This window comes from Myotis brandtii, unplaced genomic scaffold (assembly GCF_000412655.1).
Source record: "Myotis brandtii unplaced genomic scaffold, ASM41265v1 scaffold2720, whole genome shotgun sequence".
In the NCBI taxonomy this organism is placed as follows: Eukaryota; Metazoa; Chordata; class Mammalia; order Chiroptera; family Vespertilionidae; genus Myotis; species Myotis brandtii.
This window is the reverse complement of record NW_005360353.1, coordinates 250,995-270,165: the sequence shown is the minus strand read 5'-3', so window position 1 is coordinate 270,165 and position 19,171 is coordinate 250,995. Positions and strand designations below refer to the sequence as shown.

Sequence of the window (19,171 nt, the reverse complement as noted above, 5' to 3'; positions counted from 1 at the left end):
CCCTGCCCCTGCCCCTCCTCCTACCTCTCAACACTCTTGCAACTGACTGCTTTCCCACCAGCTCCCAAAGAGCAGCAGAAAGCTGAGGCCACAGAACCCCTGAAGTCAGCAAAGCCAGGCCAGGAGGAAGATGGACCCTTGAAAAGCAAAGGTCAAGGGGCTGCTCCAGCTGATGGCAAAGGTCAGTACTGCTAGGCCAGGCCTCTTCTGGCTCTTTCCCCAAAGCCAGATAGTCACTGTGAATTGGGTGAGGTCAGCCAGGAAGCCCCAGAAGGGACCAAGCAGCGTAAGGGAAGCCAGGTCTCCCTGGGTAGGTGAGTAGAGGTTCAAGGTTTCTCTGATACTGAGGCCGCTTCTGGAGCTTTCTTTTTCAAGCCCATCTTCCCAATTTACACAGGGAAAGAGAAGAAGGCACCACCCCTCCTGGAGGGGGGCCCTTTTCGATTAAAGCCCCGAAGTATCCATGAGTTGTCTGTGGAGCAGCAACTGTACTACAAGGTGATCACTGAAGCCTGTGTGGGGTCATGTGAAGCCAAGAGAGCGGTGAGGCCCCACCACCCTGCCTTTACCGCAGACCCCTTCTCTTGGAGGCCTCACAGATTCTCCCCGTGGTATCTGCCCCACCTCACTCATTCCCCTCCTCCCACAAGAAGCCCTTCAGAGCATCGCAACAGACCCAGGGCTCTATCAGATGCTGCCACGATTCAGCACCTTCATCTCAGAGGGGGTGAGAGGATTCAGACCCCTCCTCTGCTCCCATGTGGTCAAGGCCCTAGAATGAGGTTCCAGGGGGTGAGGAGTTGGCAGGGGAAGCTCATCTAAAGTGTCTCCCTGCCCTGTCACTTCTCCCTCCTATAGGTCCGTGTGAACGTGGTGCAGAACAACCTGGCCCTGCTCATCTACTTGATGCGCATGGTGAAGGCACTGATGGACAACCCTACGCTCTACCTAGAAAAATACGTGAGTGGTCCTGCCTACCCACCTCTTATCCCAGGCTTTGGAGACCTCACCACCACCAGCAGTAAGCCAGTAACCATAATTAGCTGTCTTACCACTTTTCTCTCAGCTGCATGAGTTGATTCCAGCCGTGATGACCTGCGTCGTGTGCAGACAGTTGTGTCTGAGGCCAGATGTGGACAATCACTGGGCACTCCGGGACTTTGCTGCCCGCCTGGTGGCCCAGATCTGCAAGCGTTTCAGCACCACCACTAACAACATCCAGTCCCGGATCACCAAGACCTTCACCAAGGTGAGCCAGAATAAGGAACGTAAGCCCTTTCACATCTCTGCCTCAGGGTTGTCACCAGGACAATGAGAGCAGTGGTGGGTCAGTTGTGGGTGGAAATTGAAAACAAGGGGCAGAGGGCAGAGGGATTGGGAATGGGACTTGAGCCGTATGCCATATATATCTGTAATGTCTTAATGATCTACAAGGAAAGTGTGTTTATGAGACTTGGGTCCTTACCAATTAGGCTTTCGGGCCCATTTACCTGGATTTATTTTCCATCCCCTTACAGAGCTGGGTGGATGAGAGGACTCCGTGGACCACACGTTACGGCTCCATTGCAGGCCTGGCCGAGCTGGGACATGATGTCAGTGGGGAAGCACTTGGGAGGGAGGCATCATGAAGTCATAGTGGGCAATAGCCCACCACCTGGGAGACACTGTGGTGACCCCAGGGCCCTGGCTTCTCCTCTTCCTTTCCAACAGGTGATTAAAACTCTGATTCTGCCACGGCTGCAGCAGGAGGGGGAGCGGATCCGAAGTGTTCTGGCTGGCCCTGTGCTAAGCAACGTTGACCGAATTGGAGCTGACCACGTGCAGAGCCTCCTCCTGGTGACCAGAGCCCCCTGCCTCCCCCTGCTTCTTCCCACTAATCCTCCCTCCCCCCTCACACTCACACACACACATACACACACACACACACAGGTACAATGTTTAGCAAGAATGTGGTCTTTTATTCATTTATCCCATCTTTGCCTCATATATTCAGAGCAACCTCAGAGTCCAATACTATTTAACAGATGGAAAACACTGAGGCACAAAAGAGTTAAATAAGAAATAAGAGGTCTTAAATCTCAAGGCTTCCAGACTGCACTACTCCTCATGCTTCTGGATCACTTTGGCCCATTCTGTGTACAGCATATGCCCTATGGACCAAAACTACCTCTCAGATATTACCAGGGTATTTAGCATGTTCTCTGTTCACACCAATTGGTGCCTATGTTTTCTTATTAAGAAAAACCACAGCATTCCTTATACACACTGCTATGCCAGCAGTTTGGCCTTCACCAAGAACATACTGAAATGGTAATAGCCTTTTTCATGCCTTCACCACACTTCTGAGAATCCCAACCCTCTTCCTACCTGCTTTTTTTTTTTTTTTTTTTTGCTTTATCTCTACAGAAGCACTGTGCCCCTGTTCTGGCAAAGCTGCGCCCACCACCTGACAATCAGGATGCCTATCGGGCAGAATTTGGGTCCCTTGGACCCCTCCTCTGCTCCCATGTGGTCAAGGCCCGGGCTCAAGCTGCTCTGCAGGCTCAGCAGGTCAACAGGACCACTCTGACCATCACTCAGGTCAGTGACAGTCCAGGGAGGCGGAAGGGTGACCAAATGGAGAGGAGGAATGAAGAATAACGGGGGCGGGACAGAGCCCCAGTTTGCATTGGGATGTGGAATTCAGGCATGCCCATGCTGAGCATGAATTTTTTAAAACCCAGGGCCCTCCGAGTCAAAAGTTTTGGAGGCAGCTAAACCCCCACCCCAGTGAGACCAACTCAGGAGCAAGACGAGCCCATTTTCTTAGATGTTGACATTTTCTTCTTGCCTCTCCCTCCTACAGCCCCGACCCACGCTGACCCTTTCTCAGGCCCCTCAACCTGGCCCTCGGACCCCTGGCTTGCTGAAAGTCCCTGGCTCCATTGCACTGCCCGTCCAGACACTGGTGTCTGCACGAGCTGCCGCTCCACCTCAGCCTTCCCCTCCTCCCACCAAGTTTATTGTAATGTCATCGTCCTCTAGTGCCTCATCCACCCAACAGGTATGTAGAGCCCTATGGGACCAGGGATGATGGGAAGCATGTCACCGTGCTGTCCTGAGAGACCCCAGAGTAGAGCCCAGTCACCTCTGGGCCCAAAACAGGAGATAGAAAGAGCACTTCCCAGGGCCCCGAAGGCCATAGCTTCTCCCCCTGAGGATGAATCAGAGGATGATTATTTGGTTGGAGCAAGTGAGGTATTCCCCCAGGCCTGGGGAGTAGTGAGGATGCAAGATAACAGACACTGACTTTACGTTCTTCTCCCAGGTCCTGTCCCTCAGCACCTCAGCCCCTGGCTCAGGCTCCACCACCACCTCTCCTGTCACTACCACGGTCCCCAGTGTGCAGCCCATTGTCAAGCTGGTCTCCACTGCCACAGCTGCACCCCCCAGCACTGCTCCCTCTGGCCCCGGCAGTGTCCAGAAGTACATAGTGGTCTCTCTTCCCCCAACAGGGGACGGCAAAGGAGGCCCCCCCACCTCCCACCCTTCCCCAGTCCCTCCCCAATCCTAAGCCCCTTCCCCACTTGGGGGCAGTGCCCTCTGTGGGGGAAAACAGGAAGCTGGAGATAGCCCTCCTCCAGCTCCAGGGACTCCAAAGGCTAATGGCTCCCAGCCCCCTGGATCTGGCTCGCCTCAGCCTGCCCCTTGATGCTGTCACACATCTGCCAACCTTCTCTTCCCAAGAGTCTCTCTCTACATACACACACACACACATACACACGGTGGAAGGAAGTAGTCATCTGCTTCCCTCACCTTAACTTTCTTTTTAGATATTGTACAGCCAGCTCCTCATAATAAAAGTTTGATTTAAAAGTTCCGATTCACCTCAGTCCTTCCTGTGTCCGATACAATGGAAGGATCTAACCTGTTGAGCCCTCGTGGTCTCTAGGACTTAGGTCTCTTCCAGCCAGATCCATAACCACAGGCCAGAAGAATGGAGAAGACAGTAGCGTCCTCCTCCTGAACCACAGGCCACCGTCTTTTCTGCCCATGTCCTTGTTTGGGGAGCCTCAGATCCGAATGACATAAGCATCACTGTGGCTTAGGTGTCGCACCCACTTGTGGGGGTTGGCATTGCTGCAGTGTCTGAATGCCAACCTGAGGAAGCGAACCTGGAGGCCGGAGCACGTGTGCCGGGGAAGTTCAAAGGAGAGGCTCGCAGGGCCCAGCCCCAGAGGAGGGGCTGAGGTGGAATGTCCTTGACCAGGAGGCCCGGGCAGACCTGGGACTTCCATCTGTGAGGGATAGAGGCAGAGGGATGAGTGCTGAAGACAGAGAGGAAGGTGGGCAGGGGAGCCGTGGGGCCAGGAAGGTGATTATATTAGTGGGAACAACGCAGCAACTATATTAGGAGACATGAGTTGGGGCTGAAAATGGAGGGAGAAGAGGACCTTAGAGAATCAGCAGCTGATACCTGGAAAAGGCCTGAGAGCTGAGAGCCTCCTTGCACCCGAGGCAGGTCCCAGCGAAGGGCTCCATCCCACAGCTCTGCCTTCTGCTCTGGGCTACTCAGCTCCTGAGACAGGCTGGAGTTTGGAAAGGTGCTAGGCTCAGCCCGACTGCCTCGGGCAGGCCAGTTCCACCCCCACAGTATATACTCTCCTCCCCAGTGCCATCCTGTTGTCCAGGGAAGCTGGTAAAGCCATAATGCACACACACTAACCTGACCACCCCTCGAGGCAGGGGAAGATGAAGCCTGATATTGAGAGCCTGGCTGCAAACATGAAAGGAACAGAGTCAGCCCCAGAAAGGTAGTGACTTGTCTCCACGCTTCATTAATGTCATAGCTAGAATTCAGCACAAGTTCCGCCCCACCCCCTTCCCAAACTGATTCCTAGGCTGGTGGCTGCATCTGAAAGCCACAGCGACAGGTATCTATCTGGGCCCTTTCTCCTACTCCCCATAGCTGAACTAGTCTTGGCTACCCGCACTCATACCTCTTTGGGGGCAAGTCACATCGTAACTTCAGATAAACCTGGAGCCTGGACGAGAGAATACAACACCGTTACTCTAGCCCAAGCATGTCAAACTCGTGGCCGGCATGCAAACAAGGCATGCGGCCCACTGGCCGAGGGTTTGACATGCTTGCTCTAGCCATATCCTACTGGCATCTCACCAGCACCCATACGTGTACTGAAGGAAGGAGAGAGAAGGGCTGAAATCTACTCGACTCTATTAGTCACTAATGTTCATGGGGCTGAATCCACTTGGAGGGAGGGTGCCTTTTTCCAATTTGTAACCTATACCACTAACCACCATGCCTCCACAATAAATCTACCTATTGACTTGGGTTCCAGAGAAATTCTAGAACTGGAAATGGTCTCACCTGCCTGAGCCTCGGTCCCACTGCACAGAGGGAAAGAGCCGGAAGGGAAGCGGGGAGGGGAGGTCATCTGAGAGTTGGTACCGCATCACAGTCAGCTAAGATGAGGGAGAAACGGTGATCAGTTTGGTCCCCTCACACCTGAACTGCCTCCCTTCCCTTGGGTAGATGGAATATGCTAGGCCAGCCCATCCTGACCTCGCCCTGAGGTGGCTGCAAGCGGAGTATTCGATGAGACTCAAATTCATCCAGTTGCACCGAGCTGTGAAATGAGACTTCATCCACCCGAATTCCTGGCCCATAACCTAGAAAGAAAGACTCTGCTAAGCCATATTTTGGGAGAGAAGAGCAAGCAGGGATGGGGTAGGGATCTGTCTCTAACTTCTCTGCATGAAGCTTCTGGTAGGAGAGAAAGACCCACTTTTTTCTCACCTCTCAGTTCCGACTTCCCCACACAAAATTCTTCTGTCAAGCCAATGCGCATCTCTGCCAGAAAAAAGGACATCAGAAAAGGCCACCAAATACCACCACAAACCCCACCAAGAAGTCTGTCCCACACCCAACCCTAGGCCCACCCTGCAGACTTCTCACCAGAGCCACTGGGAAGAAAGCTCTTGAGTCGGATCTCCCCCTGCACATCCACCTTCAGCAGTGAGCCCTGAGAGTGGCAGAGGTTAGTGCCCAGAGATGACCTCCCCAAATGTGTTTGCCAGATACTACCTGTCCTCAGCTCCAGGGCGGGGGGCCCAGACTTACATTAGATGCTATCAGTACGGACAGTCTCTCAACCACATCCAAAAACACTTCATTCTTTTGGCTCTGAGGAAGAGAGGGCATTTGGGTAGTTGGAGGCTGAACAGCCTGTATTCTAAAGTGGCCAGAGCAGTGGACGCTAGGGCCAGGGTGGGGGACACGAGGTATGGGAAGGGACTGGATTATCCAAACCTAGGAGAGGTGGAAAGATAGGCAGGCATCTTGGACTCTGGGATCCCCTAAAACAGAATCAGAGGGTCTGAACCTGTGTAGTCTCCCTCACCTGGTCAGAACGGCTGGACAGGACGGGGCGGCTGGCTGCACTGCTGGGGGCCACTTTGCTCTGTTGTGTCTCAGCCCCAAACTGCAAAGCACCCAAAGCAATCAGTCCTCAAGGTCTGACACTCCCAGCCGAACCTTCTCCCTCCTGGTCCTCTGTCCCTCGGCTCACCAAGCCCACGCTGCTGAGATCGAAGAGGCTGAAGGGTTTGCTGACCACAGCCTCGGTCTGGATGAAGTTCCTCAGCATCTCCGTGGATGTGGTCTGCACATAGCCGTAATCCTACCGACCGGGGAAGAACAGTTTTAGGGGGGCCCGTGGAGCAAAGAGGTGAAGTGGAGTGGCCTTGGCCTCACAGTCAAGGAACAGCTCTGTAGGGAACAGGGACAAGGAAGGACATCTCTGAGCCTTACCAACACCTCATCCAGGAGTTCATAGACGAGGGCCACGTTGCGGGAGATGGTCCCCTCTCCCAGGGAGCCGCAGTAATCGCCCAGGAGTGTGGCTAACCTGAGGAAAAGAATGGCGTGTGCCTCTCTCCCTCCTCTCACCCCCCAACACCCCGCTGCCCCGCCCTGCCCTCCTCACCGAGAGAGCAGCTCCAGGAGGCTGAAGGGAGAAATGTTTTCTGAAGTCGTGGCCACCAAATAGAGACCACTGTGTCTGATGTGAATAAAATGCCGGTCATCGTGGTGCTGAGGCAGGAAGGGGGGTGGGGGGGGGGCAGCATCAGGAAGGGAGTTGTGCTTAAGGGCCCACGAGATTTTAGCTGGTACCCTGATTCCCCAGCTGCCCAGCAGTGCGACCTCGGGCGAACCAGAAACCTCCCAAGGGCCCAGTCTCCCCAAGTGTAAAGTGGGGTTCATGAGTGTTCCTTCTTCATGCGAGGAGCTGTGCCTGCTATATTGTTAGCGCTCAATAAACTTTCCTCAATATTATTTGGAGGAATGCACGGCCCCCATCCCCATGGGAAGCCCTCAAGGACACAGCCCCGAGGGGGAGGAAGCGTCCCCTCCACCCGACCCTGCCAGAATATCACTCCAACCCCCTGTGGTTACCATGACAACCGGGGACTCTTCTCCAGGCAGTCCCGTCAGCTTCCGGTAGAAGAGCTCGGCCACATCCCGGCCTCCACTGTCCCCGCGGACTGACCGGTTGAAGGACAGCTAAGGAGCCGGAGACACAAGCTAGTTCTGGGACACTACTCCCACCCCAGCCTCCCTCCGTGGACTCGTGGGTCAAGGATACAGTCCTTGTAGATGAGTGGGTCCCCCTTGGAGGACAGAATGAAGAACTGGGAAATCATGGCCGTTCTGCAGAGTGGACAAGGAGAGGAAAGGGACGGCGGCCCCGAACAAAGGGACGCGTGTAGGCTGGCCCTTTAAGACCGATTCTCCTCTGACGCGGGAAATCCGGCGCCTGCCCCACCCCGCCCAACCTGTCCCTTTCATCACCCACGTCGCTTCCCCGTCACTCAGCCCAGGTTCGCCTGGTGATTGGTCGATGCTGGGCCCGCGGCGAGAGGGCGGGACAGAGGACCTCTTATCGGATTGGCCCATACGCGGCTGCGCCGGTCACGTGTTGGGCGACGTTTCGCGCCAATTTCGGTTGGTCAGCCACAGTCTGCAGCGGGAACGTTCGCAGCTACGGGAGAGTGAGAACCCAGAGCGCGCCAACTGCTGCTGCACGGTCCTCAGCAGCGATGGCTCTTAAGGACTACGCGCTGGAGAAAGGTGAGGGTCTGCAAGCTTGGGAGGGGCGTCCGGCGCGGGAACTCTCCCGGCCAGCACCTGTTGATGTGAGCTAGGGTCCTGGGGGCCGCTCGGCGCGCGAGGCCAGAGCCGGGGTCCAGAAGCGGCGTGGCTAAGGCACACGGTGCCTGGGAGGCGCGTGGAGACCCGAGGTCGGAGAAGAGCTAGTGATGGTGTCCGGGAAAGGAGTGGGGGCGGCGGATAGTCCCGCTGAGGGTTCGAGTGGAGACGGTCGCGCCTAGGCGAGACCAGGACCTCGGAAGGTCTTATCTAGGGCGTGGAGTCGGGCCCCGCTGGCCCCGCTACCTTCCGCGCGCTTCGGCACTCCCAAGTAGCCGCGTTCTCCCGGGATGTCGAAGCCCCGGGGGCGGGCTGACCCGGGCCGCTGCGCGCGCGGATTGGCCATTTTAGTCCAACCTACAAGCGGAAGTGAAGGCGGGCGGAAGTTGCGCGACGCCTCGGAGGGAGCTCCGTGTGTAAACAGTGTCCTTCCGCGCGGTAGCCTCCGAGGGAGCTGCCGAGAGCGGGGGCGTGCCTGGAATTCAGGGTTTTAGTGCGAATCTTAGAGGAGGTAGTATGGGGCCGAGACGGGGACGACGGAGTGCCCTGGACCAGCTGGCCAGTTGCCGGACCGGCTCCCCCGGGCGGAGGAATCCCGCGCTGTGAGGCGGCAGCATCTGGGCCCATGTGCTTCTTTGTTTACTAAGAGCGGAAGCAGTGGCGGTAGAGGGGGTGGGGTGGAGGATGGGACTAGTGGCTTAGGTTTAGGGCACCGAAAGAAAACGGGGAATAATTACGGAAGAAAAGCTGAGAACCTTGAGACTTGAGTTTGCTGCTGGGAGTTGGGAGGCCTTTGGGAACGGGCACTGAAATTTCTAACGAAGGCAGACACTGAAATTACCCCAGGGGGAGGGTGTTGGGTAATTTTTCAACTGCCAAGTGCCCCCTTATTCTTTAGATAAAAACAGACTTGTGAAAAGGAGTTCTGCCCAGTTTGGGGAAAATTATGTGGGGTGGGGTGATTTAAACGTTCATATAACTATTTAGTCACTTAAACAAGAGTGGGTTTCTTAGATTTCTGTCAGGGGTTTGCAAAAAGGCACCTCAAAGAAAGGAAGGTTGATCATCATGATTTTATATTTACATTATAGAAAAAGTGAAGAAATTCCTACAAGAGTTTTACCAGGATGACGAGTTTGGCAAGAAGCAGTTCAAGTATGGGAACCAGTTGGTAAGTCTAAGATTGGAGGGAATGGCACCTTAAGGAGCTGTAAGGTGGCCTGGCTTATTTGAACAAGCACATCTGTCTGTAAATGACATATGTTTAGTGCGGTACCCGGTACTTGGTAAGTGATACGGTCCTACATTTGTGATAATTGAGGTGTTTCTAGGAGTTGGGAAGCTGTCTTTGGGGGTTCAGAAGTGAGTACTGCTGTCCCACACTGTTTCTCCTCTGTGGAGACCTGGCATCTGTCCTGAGCTCACAGTGATGGGTCCTTGCATGAGCACAGTAAACTTGACTCGGGTCTTCCCAACTCTTCCCCACCCCAGGTTCGACTGGCTCATCGGGAACAGGTGGCAATGTACATAGACCTAGATGATGTAGCCGAGGAGGACCCTGAGCTGGTGGATTCAATTTGTGAGAACACCAAGCGCTATGCGAGGCTCTTTGCTGATTCTGTTCAGGAGCTGCTGCCTCAATACAAGGAGAGGGAGGTGAGTGTTTGCAAGAAAATTCAGGGCAAAGAACTTTTCTGTCAGGGAGCGTCTCAGATATTCATGTTTTCTGAGCTAGCAGAAAGGAGGGCAATGATTTCTGCCTGCTGACCTTTATGCCCCATCCTGCCCCTCATTTTTCCCATCTTCCTTCCTTTGCCTGTAGGTGGTAAATAAAGATGTCCTGGATGTTTACATTGAGCACCGACTGATGATGGAGCAGCGGAGCCGGGACCCTGGGGCAGCCCGAAGCCCCCAGAACCAGTACCCTCCTGAACTCATGCGTAGATTGTGAGTGATCTCAGTGGGGAAAGGTGTGGGAATTTGTTCTTCAGGACCTTGCTAATGACTATTTTCTCTCTCAGTGAACTGTACTTTCAAGGCCCAAGTAGTAATAAGCCTCGTGTGATCCGGGAAGTGCGGGCTGACTCTGTAGGGAAATTGGTAACTGTACGTGGAATTGTCACTCGTGTCTCTGAAGTTAAACCCAGAATGGTGGTGGCCACTTACACTTGTGACCAGTGTGGGGCAGAGACCTACCAGCCGGTATGTATGAAGTAGGGAACGGGAATGCACTTGTTAGTCTTTTTTGTAAGAATTCCTGTCTATGAGGTTTATCCTTTTCTCTGTTTACTGTAAGATACATCTGTGTTTTCACCTTTCATTCTTTTTCTGGTATGTAGACCATCCATTTGTGTTTTTGATGCCTGTCAACTGTTATCCCAGAATAGTTCTGTGATGATAAAACATGATGCAAGTGACTGACTCTGAGTGGTTCATTTTCTTCTGACTTCCTTTGATGCTTTCTTACATCCTAGATCCAGTCTCCCACTTTCATGCCTCTGATTATGTGCCCGAGCCAAGAGTGCCAGACCAACCGTTCAGGAGGGCGACTATATTTACAGACACGTGGCTCCAAATTCATAAAATTCCAGGAGATGAAGATGCAAGAACATGTGAGTTTTGGGGGTGTTGCCCAGGGGAGATGGAGCTTGGGAGTCGATTTGAATACTATAGTCACTCACAAGTGGAAGAAAGAAGAGGAGGAGGAGGAGGTGAGGCAGAGAAGTCACCTAGAGCAGGAGGGATATTTAACTGAAACTTTGATTGAGCTGGGGAGAGGTAAAGGAGATCTCTGCTTCCGTATTCCTGTTGGCTGGTCTGCAGCTAGGGTGGGTCAAGAAGTAGAAGAGTGGGATCCCTAGGCAGGAGCTTAGATCCTAAAGGGGCTTATGTTCTTTTCTCCTTGCCTGTGCACCCTTATCCCCCAGAGTGACCAAGTGCCTGTGGGAAATATCCCTCGTAGCATCACGGTGTTGGTAGAAGGAGAGAACACACGGATTGCCCAGCCTGGGGACCACATCAGTGTCACTGGTATCTTCTTGCCAATGTTGCGCTCTGGGTTCCGGCAGGTGGTACAGGTAAGAAAGGGAGTTTGAAGGGAGGGAATGTTCCCTTTTCCCCCTTGCCCACTCACTCTCACCACACCCACAGAGAAAACTATTAACAGCAAAACAAAATAGAACAGAGGGTTTTATCGGGAACTCCTTTCTGAAGGAATAATGTGGACTTTTTTCATATCATGGTCTTTTCCTGTTCAAGGGTTTACTCTCAGAAACTTACCTGGAAGCCCATCGGATTGTGAAGATGAGTAAGAGTGAGGATGATGAGTCTGGGTCTGGAGAACTGAGCAAGGAGGAGCTGAGGCAGATCGCAGGTGAGGAGCTGGGGGAAAGACCAGGAATGTTTCTTCCTAGCACTTTTTTTCCTAATTTTCACTTTGCCCTCAGAGGAGGATTTCTACGAAAAGCTGGCAGCCTCCATTGCTCCAGAAATATATGGGCATGAAGATGTAAAGAAGGCGCTGCTGCTCCTTCTGGTGGGAGGTGTGGACCAGTCTCCTCGGGGCATGAAAATCAGGGGTAAGAGAAAATGAGGAAGAGGCTCTGACGAGGGAAAGCAAGACTTGGCATCTTGGCTTCACGGGCACCAGAATGGATCAGAAGAAACGATCCTGAGTATGGGGGTGGGGTAGGCTTCAGAAATATTTTCTCTGTTGGACAACTTGCGTTAAGAGAACAGTCGCAGGGGCTTTCTTTTCCAGGCAACATCAACATCTGCCTGATGGGGGATCCTGGTGTGGCTAAATCTCAGCTCCTGTCTTACATTGATCGCCTGGCCCCCCGCAGTGAGTAATCGGACTCGGGAAGGGAGGTAAATGTAGAAACAAGAATAGGATCACCACATTTATTCTCTTCTTTGGGGATTTGAAAGGTGGGAGAGGGTTGGGGAAGGGAGATAGATCTTTACCCAGGAAGGCCTGGTTGAGCAAGTAGATTAGGTCAGTGCAGGCCTCATTTCATTGTCCCCATTATTTGTGTGCTTGCCTTATTCTTGCTCTCTTCCTTGTTCTTTTCCCTTTTGCTAAACATGTCTGCTTGTTTCCTGTCTTCCTGACCCTGCCATTTAGGCCAGTACACAACAGGTCGCGGCTCCTCTGGAGTGGGGCTTACAGCAGCTGTGCTGAGAGACTCTGTAACTGGAGAACTGACCTTAGAGGGTGGGGCCCTCGTACTGGCTGACCAGGGTGTGTGCTGCATCGATGAGTTTGACAAGATGGCTGAGGCTGACCGCACAGCCATCCATGAGGTCATGGAGCAACAGACTATCTCCATTGCCAAGGCAGGCATTCTAACCACCCTCAATGCCCGTTGCTCCATCCTGGCTGCTGCCAACCCTGCCTATGGGCGCTACAACCCTCGCCGCAGCCTGGAACAGAACATACAGCTTCCTGCCGCACTCCTCTCTCGATTTGACCTTCTCTGGCTAATCCAGGACCGCCCTGACCGAGACAATGACCTACGGTGAATTAAGCTCAACACTCAAAGAGACATACCTTAGAGATGATTGGGAGGGAGGAGAAATTGGAAAGCCCTCAAATTCTCATGAAAATGGTTCCACAATTCTTAGGGAAATGGTGGGTCTGGGCTGAAACGCTGGTAAGGATTTCTTGGTAATGTTTTTCCCTGCCACACTGTGAGGCAATGGAGCCCAGGGAAGAGGAAGATAAGAGTTGGGGCACAGGGTGCATAGCACCAAAAAGAGTGTTCCTCCTTGCCTCCACTATTCCCAGGTTGGCCCAGCATATCACCTATGTACACCAGCACAGTCGGCAGCCTCCCGCCCAGTTTGAACCTTTGGACATGAAGCTTATGAGGTAGGAGAGCTGAGTAAGGAAGGACAGGTCTGCTTCACCTTGTGTGGCAGTATCTTGGGCCTTGTGTGTCTCTTGGAAAGTTTTCAGTCTTACTACCACCCTGCCCATCCCTTTCTATGTTATGGGTCTGAGAACATTGAATCTAGTCCCCCCCAGGCTGGCCACAGAAGAACACACATCAGAACTAATCTTGCACATCACTGGCCTGTCTTGGATGAGGCAGGTTCAGATTCTAGGCAAGGCTGGGTCCTGCTGCAAGGATACTTTGTCACAATGTTCTCCACAGGTCTGTGCAAGGGCTCCTAATAGTCCCTCAAGTTTTTCTTCCCTGTTACCTATTCTCTTCAAGTAAACAGTTGTCTTAAAGCAAACAAAATATATTTGTTCCCGGTAGCCATAATATGTTCAGGAGAGGACTTGACCATCTCTAGTTACAAGGGGATTTGTCTTACTCATGCATAAGCCATTTTCCTAAAAAATCGAAACAATTTTAAATGTACCAAGAAATCTATCAGTGATATTCAAGCCACACAGATAATCCACTATTTTTTTTCCTTCTACTTAAAAATTCCTCCCTAACCCCAAGAGGTTTTTTTTTCCGGTTTTTGTTGATTTCAGAGAGGAAGGGAGAGAGATAAAGAAATATCACTGATGAGAGAGAATTATTGATTGTATCTATCAGTGATATTCAAGCCACACAGATAATCCACTTTTTTTTTCTTCTACTTAAAAATTCCTCCCCAACCCCAAGATTTTTTTTTCCCCCCGGTTTTTTTGTTTGTTTTCAGAGAGGAAGGGAGAGAGATAAAGAAATATCACTGATGAGAGAGAATTATTGATTGTCTGCCTCCAGCACGTCCCCAAGCCCACAACCCGGGCATATGCCCTTGACCGGAATCGAACCCAGGACCTTTCAGTCTGCAGGCTGATCCTCTATCCACTGAGCTAAACCAGCAAGGGCAAGAGTTTTCTTAAATGGGAAATGTACACAAAAAAAGCATACTCTCCCAAATCTCTTCTGCTTCCTCACAGACGATACATAGCTATGTGCCGGGAGAAACAGCCCACAGTGCCAGAGTCTCTGGCCGACTATATCACAGCAGCATACGTGGAGATGAGGCGAGAGGCTTGGGCTAGTAAGGACGCCACCTATACTTCTGCCAGGACTCTGCTGGCTATTCTGCGACTATCCACTGCTCTGGTGAGTGCCCAGTTCCTACTCTGCTGGAGGGTTATCTGTTTTGACTATTACTGGGCAGCCTGCAGTAACATTGTCCTTTCTCATTGCCTCCTCCCTTCCACTCAGGCCCTGCTGGGGCTAAAGTGCTGACAGTGCAGATAGTGGTCCTCTCGTGCTACCGCACTGTGGGTACTTGCTGCTCCAGCAGGGCACGCACAGCGTCCATGGAGGGAAAGGCCTTTCTGCTCAAGCCTCACTATGGGGGTGGGTGGGGTGAATTTCATTATGTCCTAGATCCTGTGCTAGAAATCTTCATTTCTGTCCTCACATCTTGGACCTTAGTCCTGGGGGCTCCAAAGTGCTGTTCGTGCAGGTAGTGTGATTACCTGACCTACTGCTGAGCTAGCACTTCCCGAGCCCCAGGGATACCTCTCTGCCAATCGCTTTCTTGGCTGAGCTCCCCAAGCTCCATCTGTCATGGTGGGGAGCCCACTGGAATTCAGAAGGGTCTAGTCTCCCTCGCAGGACAGCTGAACACCGGGACTGGCCAGTGTTGAGAGGCGGAGACTTGGGCAATTGCTGGACGCTGCCCTGGGCATTGCACTTGTCTCGGTCTGACAGTGCCGGCCCCACACTGCGGATGTTTATAGGGGAGGGGAGGGGGCCTCCACTGGTTTTCTGAGTAGGCAACACAGAAGGGGGTTCCCTGACTGTTCCACTCCCCTCCTCCTGTTCCCATCTGTCCCTGCCTTCCCCTTAGGCACGTCTGCGAATGGTGGACACAGTAGAAAAGGAAGATGTGAATGAAGCCATAAGGCTAATGGAGATGTCAAAGGACTCACTACTGAGTGACAAGGGACAAACAGCTAGGTGAGTGGTTTAATGGAAGAGGAAGTCTTAAGCAGACCACTTATCCTGTGGCTTCTGCAACGACACATGTATGATGGTGGCTTCAGAATTGTGATACCACTGTTCTCTGACATGTTGGGTGCTCTTGTTTGTACCCTGACCTTACACACTAACACTTGTTGCCTTCAGGACCCAAAGACCAGCAGATGTGATATTTGCCACTGTCCGTGAGTTGGTCTCAGAAGGCCGAAGTGTCCGGTTTTCTGAGGCGGAGCAGCGCTGCATATCTCGTGGTTTCACACCTGCCCAATTCCAGGCAGCTCTAGATGAGTATGAGGAATTAAATGTCTGGCAGGTCAATACTGCCCGGACTCGGATCACTTTTGTCTGATTCCAACCCACTTGTGACGCTGGGGTCTACTCTGCATAGTGTGTGCAAACGCCCCTCCCCCTTCCTTTAAAGGCCTAAATTGCCCTTGAGGGGAAAGGAGGATCCCTTCTTTTTCCTGAGCTGCACTTGTTTTATTCATTCCTTTAGCTAATAAAGTGTTTGTAACAGATTGCTGCCTTTTGTTAAAATGAGGTATTGTGTGTGTCCTAGATGCATATCCTGTTTGCTTTATACTTGTCTTCTTTCATCCACTCCATAAATGCACTGAGTATAAAGTACCTGCCAGGCATCCATATAGACATGGGATGCAGTGAGATGAGAATCCCACCATACAGAGACTTTTCCCCAGATCTCCTTTGGGCTCAAGTGTATACTGAGGTGCCACTCAGGTTCAGAGGATACAGTAGCAATGGAACAGCCTCTCCATTTCTTTCTGAAATGCCTCTACACCTCATTACACCTCCTTAATCCCCAATTCCTACTTGAAAGTCTTATTCAGGGGGTAATGGAAATCAGGGACCTAAAGGAAGGTATGTGAAATGTAATGCCTGGCATTACACAGGGCAATACCCATGTTTATATCACCTGGCCTCGTTTCTAAAGTATAAACACTAGCACCTCTGCCTCATCAGGCTGAGGTGCCTATAGGTCAGGCAAATATATACCCAGTGTAGCAAGCATTCAGTAAACTAGCAACAATTGGGAAGCCTTGGTAATACTGACTGCCCACAGGATCAAGGCTTTCAGTTGTCCTTGATAGAAATGTGCTTAATATCCCTCATCCTCCCACTCTGTGAAAAAATGAATTAAGTTTGGGAAAGTAGTCCTTTATAGGAAGACATTAAACAACAGATTGCGTAGATGGAAGCAGGCAGCATTCTGCTCAACATAGTCCACCTGACCAGACATGGAGTCACTTCAAGTGGCAGTGAACTCCCCAATCACTGAAGAGTATGGAGAAGAGCTGATGATAAAAAGGGACTCCTTGCCTTTGCACAAGGCTGGAACCAAGGGTCTCCTTTAAGATGGTTGAGAAACCTGTGGGGTACCTAACAGAGGACAGAGCCACTGGAAGGGGTGCTGAGGAGCTGCTCCCCTTTTATTAACGACAGGTTTCTCTAAAGGGAGTGTAGCACCCCTCCCCTCTGCACAGTTGTGGCCTATGGAGCACATAGGGACCCCTGTGCATCATCTCTTCAAGTACCCTCTCAGAAGAAGAGCCCCCGCATCCGCCTGCCGATGCCTTGTCGATCATAGAGGACGTTGAACTTGTTCACGAACTGGTTCATGGTGTTGCACGTTTTGGTGATGGTGCCAAGGTAGGCCATGAGCCCCACATCATTGCATTGCTGAGGGAACAGAAAGAACCAGTTCCCCAGGGGATCTAGGTCCCTCACAGCATGCCCAGGGAACAGTTGAGTCCCATGTCCTGCATGCAGTAATGACAGCATTGAGCCCTACCTCCCCATCCTGGGATTTACACTCACATCATAAAAGTCTGTCTTGAACTTGTCTGTGCTGAGTACTGGGAGGCAGTGACACAGAGCATAGGCCTCCCGAAGGATCTCATGGTTAAAGGGGACCTCTCCTAAAGGCACAAAAAGTGGCTGCATTAATATATTGTCACTTCACCAGGAAAGAAGAGTGCCAGGGAGACCCCTGTCCTACCTGCTTCAGAGGCCTTGACGTACTCCAAGATGAGCTTGACGCGGCTGTGCAACATCTTGATAGCACTGTGCTGTGCTATCAGGTGTTCAGCTACTGCAGGGGGATAAGGACAGGCCATGGTTGAGAAGGCTTCTGACCACACCTTCCACCCCCACTTCCAAGGACACCCCTCCACCTCAGTTACCAGTAGAGTTCTCTCCACTCCCTGTTGCTGTCATTCGGGCCACATGGTCTACACCAATGCGTTCAGCTTCCTCTGTGGCCAGAGTATAGGTCAGTTCAGCAAACAGCATTGTGGCCTATGGAGCATATAGGGAAAGTCAAAAGCAGGAAACACCAGGGGCAGGATCTGAGGGTTGAAAGGTAGGGCATTACCTCTCCATTGATTATATCGATGACCGACTCAAAAACACTGACGGGAAGCTGTAAAGAGATGGAGAACAGCTCTCACATTAAATGCACCTGAACCTATACTATGTGCCAAAAACTGGGCTTGGCCCTTTCACTTTAGATTTTCTCATCAAACCCAATGATGGAGGGATTATTCCCATTTACACATGAGAAAATGCAGACTAGAGGTTAAATGACTAACCCAAAGTCACACAGCTCTTAAGTGGCAGAATGGAGATTCAACTCAATAGAGATACAATAAAAGAGGCAATAAGGATAAAAAATAAGCATGAGGATAGACAAGCATGACAAAGTGAGCATGGAGGCAGTGTACTCACATCCGTGTGCTTGGTCATGGGGTTCAACTTAAGAAAGAGGGGGCTCTCGATTATCTCGCACACCTGGAAGAGGAAGACGACAGACAAGAGTGGCAATGCCCATCTTTCTTCCCCTCACCCTCTCTTTTCTGGCCCAGCATGCACATGTGTGGGAATGCATACCTGCTTGTGGACGTGGATGTCGGATGGGTCAGGTGGTCCCCCTGTGGTGTACCAACCCAGAAACTCCAGCTCCTTGAATACCTGTTTAACTGGAGAGGAAGGGGCCAGAGCACAAAGCATTTCTTTAAACCATCCTTCCTTAATTTGAAACTCCTGGTGTATTTTCACCAGCTTCTCCTCTCCCCCCTCAAATCGTGGCTCAGTTTAGAATAATTAACCCCTTTTATGCTTTCATCCTTTACTTTCTTTGGGCAGAATACCTGAGTGTGTCCTTTTCTAAGATCTCTTCAATTACTCTGTCTTCACTTTTCCATAGTACTCACCCCATGTCCTGTGTGTCTCTTCCCAACCTCCTCCATCTTCCCCACTTCACTTTTCGTCCTCCCACTCCTCTGCCCACTTCCATTCCCCTCTCACACTGCTCCTCCTTGGTGTAATAATATTCCTTGTCAATGATGATCTTCTCTTCCACGGTGTGGGACAGCAGCTCAAAGGAGTTCATCACCTCGATGTTCCGGCCCTCCTGCTTCCCGATGAGAGCCCCGATCACTGGGAAGAGAGGGACACGGGGGAGGGTAAGGAATCCTCAAGCTTCCGAGTCATCTGCTGAGGGCCTGAGGTCAGAGTGAACCAAGTCCTGGGCGAGGGGAAACTGGCTTCAGGAAAGGAAGGAACATAGACCATTATCTGGGGGAGACGACCAGAGGAGGTTGTAGACTCGGCTTAACGCTCACCCTGCACAGGCCGCCCTTCCTGGGAGCGCATGCGAATCCAATGGTCTGAGATGTTGAGGATCACGAGGGGATGAAGAGCGACCGAAACACTCCCTGTCACTCCGGAGGCCATCACGCTGGGGACCACTAAGGGGGGAGGAGGAGGAGAGAAGGTGAGCATCCAGGCCCATGTCCTTCCCCGGAGACGGCAGAGCCCGGGCCAGACATCCCGCCCGCCGGTTCCCCCAGGGGCCGATGTCCCGTCCGCCCTCCTGACTTCTCCCAGGACCCAGGAAGGCGGCCTTCACGACCCCGAAAGCCGTCTCTAGGGGCCGCCCCCGCGGGGCCCGTTACCTGCTGCATCCACCTCCATCCCGCTGCTCCCACCCGTCCCGTTC

At 52.2% G+C, this 19,171-nt stretch overlaps 4 protein-coding genes across 8 annotated transcripts in view; 2 read left to right on the top strand and 2 right to left on the bottom strand.

The window, feature by feature from the left end:
- TAF6 (TAF6 RNA polymerase II, TATA box binding protein (TBP)-associated factor, 80kDa) overlaps positions 1-3,852 on the top strand; it is a 6,926-nt gene extending 3,074 nt beyond the window's left edge. The window contains 10 exon segments of the mRNA XM_014541467.1: positions 62-181; positions 398-543; positions 650-727; positions 859-960; positions 1,067-1,249; positions 1,518-1,592; positions 1,711-1,836; positions 2,407-2,580; positions 2,846-3,043; positions 3,308-3,852. Of these exon segments, the coding sequence (XP_014396953.1) occupies positions 62-181; positions 398-543; positions 650-727; positions 859-960; positions 1,067-1,249; positions 1,518-1,592; positions 1,711-1,836; positions 2,407-2,580; positions 2,846-3,043; positions 3,308-3,691 (1,586 nt within the window). The 3' untranslated portion in view covers positions 3,692-3,852.
- AP4M1 (adaptor-related protein complex 4, mu 1 subunit) lies at positions 3,832-7,805 on the bottom strand. The gene is made up of 15 exons (XM_014541466.1): positions 7,647-7,805; positions 7,457-7,545; positions 6,987-7,093; positions 6,812-6,908; positions 6,570-6,680; positions 6,402-6,482; positions 6,122-6,184; positions 5,957-6,023; positions 5,798-5,851; positions 5,564-5,670; positions 5,369-5,463; positions 4,980-5,024; positions 4,706-4,756; positions 4,457-4,568; positions 3,832-4,277 (listed from the first exon to the last, which is right to left on the bottom strand). Exons 1-15 carry the CDS (start codon positions 7,702-7,704, stop codon positions 4,053-4,055), a joined length of 1,362 nt encoding a protein of 453 aa, XP_014396952.1. The 5' UTR covers positions 7,705-7,805; the 3' UTR covers positions 3,832-4,052.
- Positions 7,806-7,990: 185 nt separating this feature from the next.
- On the top strand, positions 7,991-15,690 carry MCM7 (minichromosome maintenance complex component 7). 5 transcript variants are annotated; one of them, XM_005868525.2, is made up of 15 exons: positions 7,991-8,131; positions 9,301-9,380; positions 9,701-9,865; positions 10,032-10,156; positions 10,231-10,411; positions 10,684-10,821; positions 11,137-11,286; positions 11,468-11,582; positions 11,656-11,787; positions 11,970-12,053; positions 12,336-12,729; positions 12,999-13,082; positions 14,115-14,283; positions 15,023-15,132; positions 15,301-15,690. In XM_005868525.2, the coding sequence occupies exons 1-15, from the start codon at positions 8,101-8,103 to the stop codon at positions 15,500-15,502; spliced, it is 2,160 nt and encodes a 719-aa protein (XP_005868587.1). In that variant the 5' UTR covers positions 7,991-8,100; the 3' UTR covers positions 15,503-15,690. The 5 variants fall into 5 exon arrangements, with proteins under 5 accessions (XP_005868587.1, XP_014396950.1, XP_005868590.1 ...); XM_014541464.1 differs by lacking the exon at positions 7,991-8,131 and adding an exon at positions 8,607-8,720; XM_005868528.2 differs by lacking the exon at positions 7,991-8,131 and adding an exon at positions 8,607-8,811.
- Positions 15,691-16,313: 623 nt separating this feature from the next.
- On the bottom strand, positions 16,314-19,170 carry COPS6 (COP9 signalosome subunit 6; the record flags this gene model as incomplete). Its single annotated transcript, XM_005868530.2, has 10 exons — positions 16,314-16,851; positions 16,990-17,090; positions 17,171-17,263; positions 17,355-17,469; positions 17,546-17,593; positions 17,899-17,961; positions 18,061-18,149; positions 18,478-18,609; positions 18,795-18,920; positions 19,128-19,170. Coding segments are annotated over 10 exons (951 nt in total), but the record flags the coding sequence as incomplete, so codon positions are not given.
- Position 19,171: the final 1 nt, after the last annotated feature.